This window comes from Auxenochlorella protothecoides (assembly GCF_000733215.1).
Source record: "Auxenochlorella protothecoides strain 0710 unplaced genomic scaffold scaffold2, whole genome shotgun sequence".
Classification (NCBI taxonomy): Eukaryota; Viridiplantae; Chlorophyta; class Trebouxiophyceae; order Chlorellales; family Chlorellaceae; genus Auxenochlorella; species Auxenochlorella protothecoides.
The window spans coordinates 489,203-496,771 of NW_011934268.1; the positions used below are offsets into that span (position 1 = coordinate 489,203).

The 7,569-nt window shown below is 69.7% G+C and overlaps 4 protein-coding genes across 4 annotated transcripts in view; 2 read left to right on the forward strand and 2 right to left on the reverse strand.

Moving 5' to 3' along the window:
• The window catches only part of F751_2237 (HEAT repeat-containing protein 5A), a gene marked incomplete at both ends in the record, with an annotated part of 12,392 nt that extends 8,155 nt beyond the window's left edge, over positions 1 to 4,237 (forward strand). The window contains 6 exons of the mRNA XM_011401286.1: positions 223 to 1,386; positions 1,587 to 1,717; positions 2,242 to 2,425; positions 2,741 to 3,481; positions 3,728 to 3,859; positions 4,034 to 4,237. Of these exons, the coding sequence (XP_011399588.1) occupies positions 223 to 1,386; positions 1,587 to 1,717; positions 2,242 to 2,425; positions 2,741 to 3,481; positions 3,728 to 3,859; positions 4,034 to 4,237 (2,556 nt within the window). The remainder of the gene's footprint in view (positions 1 to 222; positions 1,387 to 1,586; positions 1,718 to 2,241; positions 2,426 to 2,740; positions 3,482 to 3,727; positions 3,860 to 4,033) is intronic.
• A 10-nt stretch (positions 4,238 to 4,247) lies between these two features.
• On the reverse strand, positions 4,248 to 5,317 carry F751_2238 (hypothetical protein; the record flags this gene model as incomplete). The annotated part of the gene is made up of 4 exons (XM_011401287.1): positions 4,248 to 4,392; positions 4,586 to 4,875; positions 5,033 to 5,129; positions 5,235 to 5,317. The coding sequence occupies 4 exons, from the start codon at positions 5,315 to 5,317 to the stop codon at positions 4,248 to 4,250; spliced, it is 615 nt and encodes a 204-aa protein (XP_011399589.1).
• A 481-nt stretch (positions 5,318 to 5,798) lies between these two features.
• Positions 5,799 to 7,169, forward strand: F751_2239 (hypothetical protein; the record flags this gene model as incomplete). Its single annotated transcript, XM_011401288.1, has 4 exons — positions 5,799 to 5,925; positions 6,028 to 6,191; positions 6,396 to 6,480; positions 6,712 to 7,169. 4 exons carry the CDS (start codon positions 5,799 to 5,801, stop codon positions 7,167 to 7,169), a joined length of 834 nt encoding a protein of 277 aa, XP_011399590.1.
• Positions 7,170 to 7,358: 189 nt separating this feature from the next.
• The window catches only part of F751_2240 (hypothetical protein), a gene marked incomplete at both ends in the record, with an annotated part of 7,734 nt that continues 7,523 nt past the window's right edge, over positions 7,359 to 7,569 (reverse strand). Inside the window, one exon of the mRNA XM_011401289.1 lies at positions 7,359 to 7,505. Coding sequence (XP_011399591.1) covers positions 7,359 to 7,505 — 147 coding nt within the window. The remainder of the gene's footprint in view (positions 7,506 to 7,569) is intronic.

The window sequence follows — 7,569 nt, forward strand, 5'->3', positions numbered from 1 at the left end:
CTGTCGGCGGCGGTGCTGGAGGAGGGCGTGGAGGCCAGCGTGCCGCTGTGCCGCGCTGCCGCGCAGGTGGCCGCGCTGGCGAGCGGGCGCGGGGTGGAGGCGCTGCCCTCGCTGCGCGCACTGTGTGCCGCTGCGGCCGAGACGGGGAGCCTGCGCCGGCGCGCGGCGCTGGCCGTGGCGGCGGGGGCCCTGGCGCGCCGCGCCGGTGGCCTCGGTCTCCAGGCGGGGCTGGGGGCGGTGGTGGGCACGCTGTGCGCGCTAGCCACCGCCTCCCCGCCGCCCGCGCTGCAGACGGCGCTGCACGCGCTGCTGGCCTGCGCTGAGGCCGCGGGCCCCGCCTTCCTGCCCCACGTGTTGCCTGCGCTGGAGCTGTGCCGCGACGCGCTGCTCCGCGCCGACCTGTACGACGAGCCGGGGCTGCTGCCCGCCGCCGGGCGCCTGGTGAATGCCGCGGTCGCGTCGCTGGGGCCAGAGTACGCGCTGGGCTCCCGCGCGCACGACCTCTGCAAGCTGGTCGTCGCCGAGGCGGCGGCGGCGGCGGCGCTGGGCGGGGGGACCGGCGATGATGACTGCAGTGAGAGTGCCGTCGGCGGCGTCGGCGAGAACAGCGGCGGCAGTGGTAGCATGCCCTCCACTCTCACCACCGTCGCCGCCCCGGCATCGCCCGCCGCCGCGCTGGTGGTGGTGCTGCACACGCAGATGCTGGTGCTGTTCGCGCCGGGCGCGCTGCCCGCGGCAGCCCACCTGGCGGTGCTGGCGGGCCCGATGGCGTCGCGCAGCGCGCCGCTGCGCTCCGCCACGCTGCGCACGCTGCGCCACCTGGCAGAGCGCGACGCGGCTGCCGTCCTGGCCTGGCCGGGCGACCTGCCGGCCGCGCTGGTCGGGGCGCTGGACGCCGAGACGCGGCCCGAGCTGGCCGCGCAGGCGGAGGCCACGCTGGGCACGCTGCTGCGCGCCGGCGCGGCCGCGGCGCCCTCGCGTTGGCTGGCGCTAGCGGGGGGCGTGGTGCTGGAGGGCGCCGAGGGCCAGGGCGCGGCGGGCGGGCTCGACGACGGCCGGGACGGCAGGGGCGATGGCGAAAAGGAGCGGGACGGCGACGAGGACGGAGTGGGAGCGCCGGACGACCGCGCGCGGCGAGAGGCCGCGCGCGGCGACGGCCACGCCCCTGGTCCCGACGCGGGGGTGCAGGCGGGGCCGCGGCCGCGGCTGGGCACGCGCCTGTTTCTGGCCGATTGCCTGGCGGGGCTGCCGCTGCTGGCCGCATCCGCAGATGCCCGGCATGTCGACCCGGTCGCCGCAGCCGGGGCGGCGGGCAGGGACTGGCTGGAGGTGGGGGTGGAGCAGCTGGTCCACGTTGGCTTCGTGGAAGCCACCGGGCAGCTGGAGGTGTGTAGGGTCTGGAGGGGCAGGGATGTGGGGTGAAAGCGGCGCGCACCATGCCGTGGGTTGGCATGTTCCTGCCGTCACGCCGACGAGTGCGCAGCTTTGATGGTGATGGAGCTCCCCCGGGCCTGCTTTGCGCGAAGAGTGCTCTGATTCCCGACCTCGTCGAGATGGCCAGCTGGGTCCCACTCCCTCCCTCGCAGGCCCTGCGGCCGCCGGGCGTGGCCCTGCTGGTGGTGGTCGTGCGGGTGTTTGCTGGCGTGCGGGACCCGCTGGCCGAGGGGGGCGAGCCCCTGCTGGGGCAGTACGAGGCCCAGCTCGTGTCGGCCATCAGGTGACCGCTCCTGGCTGAACCGGTGGTTTGAGTTCCACGTGGAGCCGCCGCGGCTGGTCATGTCATCACGCCCGGTGATCCTCGTGGGCAGCGCCTCCTCGAGAAGAGCCCCCTCCCACCAAAGGTACCCTGAGCCTCCATATTCCTCGCAGGACCAGCCTGGCGCCGGAGGCGGGCGCCGACCTGCGGGCGGCGGGCGCGGCGCTGGGCGCCGCCTTCGTCTGTGCGGGCCTGGGCGACCGCGACCCCGTGGTCCTGCGTCGTGTGCTGGGCATGCTGTGCTCGGCCCTGCGGCCAGCGCGGCCGGGCCCCGGCGCCGCGCGGCACGCGGAGTGGGTGGGCCTCGCCTCCCGCGCGGCCTGCGTCGCGGCGCACGCGCGCTGCGCGTGCCATGCGGCGATGGCCGCCACGTCGGGGGTGCGGGGCGAGGTGGCGCGCGCGCAGGCGCCCCATGCGGCGCTGCTGCGGACGGCATGGACGGGCGCGGCGCAGGACTGGTTTGCGGCCCGCGCCGGCACGCGCAGCGGCGATGCGCCGCCCTCGCGCCTGGCCGCCGCCCTGGGCGAGGCTGCCGTGGCGCTGCCGGCCGCACCGCCGGCGTCCTGCACGGGACAGCTGGCCGGCTCGCTGCCCGCGGCGCAGGACCTGGAGGCAGCGCTGACGGCCATCGCGGCCGCGGTGCTCGCGAGTACGGGCGGGCGGGGCGAGGTGGCGAGCGGCGAGCAGCGCAGCGACGCTGCCGCCTCCACGGGCCTCCACCCCGGGCTGGCCGACCTCGGCATCATGGCGCTCAGCGCCGCGGCGGCCGAGGCGGGGCCGGGGCAGGGCCCGCATGCCGCAGGGCCGCCCGACGCGGAGCGTCGGGCCTCAGATGTCGCTCTGGCGCTGAGAGTGCTGATCTGGCTGGTGGAGGCCCGGGCCATCGACCCGGCGCGCCGTGAGGAAGAAGTGTTGCCCCTCCTGCTTGGCGTCGCCCGGGGCGCGGGCCCTCGGCCAGGCCAGCCGGCGGCGCCTGCGCTGGAGGCTGTACGCCTCGTGGCCCGCCTGCTGTGCGCGGAGGGGGCTGGCCAGGGCAGCGAACAGGCGCAGACCGTGCTGCTGGCCTGCTTGCGGGCAGTGCACCTGCACGCGGAGGCCGGCGCGGACCCCGCAGTGAGTGCTGCAGCGGGGGCCGTGTTGGAGGCGCTGGGGTCCTGCGGAGACCCGCGCCGACTGCTGACCGCCGGCCTGGCCGGCTTGCGGGGCGGTGCCGCGCTGCGCAGGCCCGCCGCGCTCGCCGTGGCGCGGGCCTGTGGCCTCCTGACGACGCAGCAGGGCAGCGGGAGCGGCACGGTGGGGTACAGTGGGCCGGAGTCCGGTCTGCCGTCTGTGTCAGAGCTGCTCGACATGGCAGTGGGAGAGGTGGCTTCTGGTACTGAGGAGGTCGCGGGGCAGGGTAGCGATGGTGACTCGGCCGTTGCCCTGATCTCGGCGCTCTTGTCATTGGGCGAGGCGGCGTCCGCGCTAGGCGCTGGCACGCGTTGCACAGAAGAAGCAGCGTCAGCCGGAGCACTCGAAGACCGCAGCAGCCCGGCCACCGCGCGGTGCCTGCGAGCCCTCCACGCCCTGGCGTCATCCCCAGCGGCGACCGCGGCGGTGCACCAGGCCGTCACTGACAACCTGGCCCGCCCCGGCGCAGGACGAGGATGGGCACTGCGCTGCGGGGCGGCGGTACTCGCGCCTTCCTTGGACGCCGCGCGTGCCGCCATGCTGGCCGGCCCCCAGGTGAGCACGTGCCTTTGCCACTCCGGCGTGTTTTGGACTGCTGCACGTTCGCCCTGACTTGGGGGTTGCTATGAACAGAGGGACCGATGTAGCCGTGATGAACCGCAGATGGCATGCCAATAGCGCATGCACTCGGTGTTGTTGGATGTCACGACCTCGATTGAGCAGCGTGCTCTTACTGACGCAACGGATCGTGTGGCAATGACAGCCTCACGCTGTGCTACATCACAACAAACCCATGTGCAGGGGATGCGCGGGGCTTCGGATGCGCTGGCGGGGCTCCGCTCCGCTGCCAGGTTGGCCGTGCTGACGGCAAACGCAGCCGCCGTCGCCGGCCGCCCCGACCTCCAGCCGGCCCTGCTCGGCCGCCTCCTCCCGGTGCTCGTCGCGGCGGGCGAGGCCGAGGCAGGCTCCTCGTCCCAATCCCTGCCCCGCGCCGCGCGCGCGCTGGCGACGCAGCTCGCCGCCGCCCCCGCGACCGCCGCCCCTTTCTCTGCAGCGGTGGCGGCGGCCGCGCCCGAGCTCCGCGCCCGCCTCGCCGCTGCCCTGCAGAGGGGGGCCGAGGCGGGCGAGACCCCTGCGGCGGGCCGGGACGAGGGCGAGGGCACAGCGGCCGTGCCCAGGCCCGCCATCGCACTCAAGAGCTTTGGGGGCGGGGGCCTAGCCCGGCCGCCGGCCTTCAGCCGGTCGGCTGGGGTGAAGGCAAGCCTTGGCCCAGCCGACAACTCAGACGAGGACGGGTGGGGCGACGACTGACGCACGCCGCTCAACCCGGCGCCGCCGTCTCTGCACCATGCTGTGCCATGCGGGCCAGCGACTCTCGCACAAACTTGGCCTGGTAGTGCCGGAGGACCGGCTGAGCCAGCCAAGCAAGGGGGGTTGCAGGGCGGGAAACGCTGCGGATCTCAAACCTGTTGAGAGGGATGTAATGAACAGGATAGGAGCGTGGTTTGTGGACCAGTGATGCAGTGATCCAGGGACAGGGGACTCTTGCGAGCTGCAGTGTCTCTCTCCCAAACAGGCTGGGGTCCCCGGCACGGAGCAAGGAATGACTTTCATTCTCACCCTCGGAGGCAAGCCAAGAGTACCACAGACGCCACTCACCAGACATCGCCCCCAGTCTGTGGGTACCACGACACGCTGAAGGCCTCCTCGCCGCAGATCTGGTGTCCCTGCAGCGTGGTGGACGCAAACTCCAGCCGCCGGGGCGAGCGGCTGGCGCGGCTGATGCGCAGGGGGTTGCAGGACCACAGGCCCAGCGAGCGCGCAGCCACGAGCACGATGCCGCCCACCACGGGCGGGGGGGCGTTGGTGAAGGCCCAGCCCAGCCGGAAGTGGTCCCAGGCCTCCAGCATCTTGACTCCTCTGTTGAAGACCTTGCGTCCCTGACCCATCTGCAGGGTCGCATTGGACTCAGACGTCAGGTGGCGGCATGGCAAGTGTTAAGAAACACACTGCACATGAAGGGTCACCCAACCGGACTCATCCACTCATGGGGGCACCCATCTCCCTATCACTCATGCTGTCGCAGATTCCACCCTGGAAGATCACCTTGACGCGGTGCCTCGCGCTGTTATACCCAGGGATGGCTGGAGCGCCGCTCTCAATCAGGGCTGTAGAGCCCACATGGGGAAAGTTGTACTCCAGCCTGCAAGGGTAATGAAGGGCACTTGAGCTTTGAAGGTGGAAGGGCTATGCTCCATATTGATGTTTCCTGCACTCGAAGCTGAGAAGCACATTGCATGGATCGCACCTCTGGGAAGCTGCCTCGATGTCCTCCAGCTCTGACCGGGTGGGGGCCTGCAAAGAGAAAGGACCGATGCGAAACCCAGGCATGCTCAAGCGATCGATCGACAAGTTTGCAATACAGTCTGATATTGTATTGAGTTCAGTACGCTACACACGGGTGTTTCAGTGCGTAGGAGCGGGCCATGTCCACAATTAGATCGGTGCATCGCTGCTGCTGAGCGAGGCGTGCAATGTTGGGTTACGAGGGCGCCACCAAACAGTGGACCATCAGATTGTCTATCAGGACATGCATAGAAACAATAGAAAATTTACATGGCCAATCTTCTTACAGAATAACACAATTTTATGCGTGGTGATCCTGTCGAGGGAACCTCACGCAAGCACGCCTTCGTAAACCTCTTGTCTCCCAAGCCAGCGTACCTACATTGGCGATTCACAGTGTACCTACTCCAACAAAAACATAGGGTGTGATTTGTTGAGGAGCATGGCCATGCGCTCGATCGTACGCGCGTGCTCACCCCTCGGAACGCTGGCAGGCACCTCCGGCTCCAGGCTGGCAACCCCCGCGATGCTAGCCTGTGGAGGTGCTTGGTACTCCAGTAGCCAAGAGCCTCCGTCCAGCACCGAAACTCCATCTACCGGCGATGTGGTGCCCGCAGAGGGTGGCACCGAACCCGAGACCAGCGAGGCTCCAGGTACTGAGAGGGTCTGTTGTAGATCCGAGTGGCGGCATGGGTGGGTTTAGATGCAGCTGTTGACCATGCACCAAAACACACTCTCCCACCATCCGCTCGCAGTCGATAGGTACGCAGGCCTCGACCCAAACTACCAGTACAGCAAGGCGCAGCTGGCACACTACGCTCCCGACCCAGAGAAGCACAAGAGGTTCTTGCCCCGTCTGTCACGCAAAGACCGCAGCAGCTATGCCGACCCACAGGTCGAGCAGGAGTTCTTCGAAGAGGTGCGCTGACGTGGTCGTGGTGCAAGGCTGGTGGGCGTATTGTGGGCTGCTCTTGGGCTCTGCCATTGGCAAGGTCGAGGGTTTGGTGTGGTGCAGGAGTGGGTGCCCGTTTCAATCCATGCCTAGGCATGGCATGGCACCTCTGAAGCCCCTACATGCCCTGTTCTAGATGCCCCACTGCCTGGTCCCAATCCATCATTGCAGGCGGAGCGCTTCCCGCGCGTCCCCGAGGGCGTCCCCCTGTACAACCTCCGCGATGTCGTCCCTGAGATCTACCAGTCCCGCTCAGGTGGGTTTGGGCCGGGTTTGTGTGTGCTTTCCTGGCTGTGCACCTGGGACCCTAGGGAGCTCCAGGGGTAGGGTGCGACTGGAACTGCCTGGACAGCCCACACAGTCGTGTGCTGCGTGCCATGTCGCCTTGCCCCTCTGCCACGCACTGTGCATCTTCTGTTCCCCTCGTTGTTCCCCAAGGCCACCCCAGAAGAACAACGCTGGACCCCTCTCCCACAACACCCAACAGACCTGCACGAGACAATCAAGGCGGCCAAGCAGGCCATGCCCGACAAGTCCTTGGATGAGATCCTGGCGGCGGTTGGCCTGTCGCATCCCGGCCCGCCCCAGGGTCGCGAGGGGGCGCGCCCCATCCTGGAGTGGGAGAGCACACTGGTGCTGGTGACGGGCGTGACCGAGTCACACCCCGCCAACTGGAAGGCGCGGTGCAGGGTGTACCTGCGCGACCTGCAGGCCGAGGCGGGGCTGAGCGAGGCGGCGCTGCAGCACATCGCGCGTATCGCCGGGCCACGGTACGACCGCGGGACGGGGCGCCTGCGGCTCACCAGCGCCCGCTTCCCCAACCGCGAGGACAACCGGCGGGAGGTGATGCGGGCGCTGGAGGCGCTGGTGGCGGAGGGCCACCGCGCTTTCCCCAAGGAGCAGGGAGAGGCGGCTGTCGGGCAGGCTGCGGCGGCTCGAGCCTGACACGTGCTGCATCAGGGCTGAGAACTGGTGAATGGTGTCATGCAAGCTTTGGACGGCGCAGTGCAGGACACGGCGTGGCACAGGCGCCTCTGACTCGGCGCATTTGCACCCCCAGAATCATTTCCCATGTGCGTGCCCCCTGTGCTGTCTAAGGATCGACGACAACATGTGCGATGGCAGACAGCTGACTCAGAAGGCAAAGCTCAGCGGGTTGTGCATGAGGGGGGGGGTGGCACCCAGGGGCCCGCTGCCGCCCGAGTCCTGCGCCCGCGGGGGGGAGGGTGTGGCGGCTGCGGCAAGGTAGTCGGCCGTGTACTGCTGCGACGGCGACATGCTCTGCCAAGATGGTCACAAAAGGGGAGGGTGGGGGGGGTGGGGGAGATAACTTCGTTAACTTCGT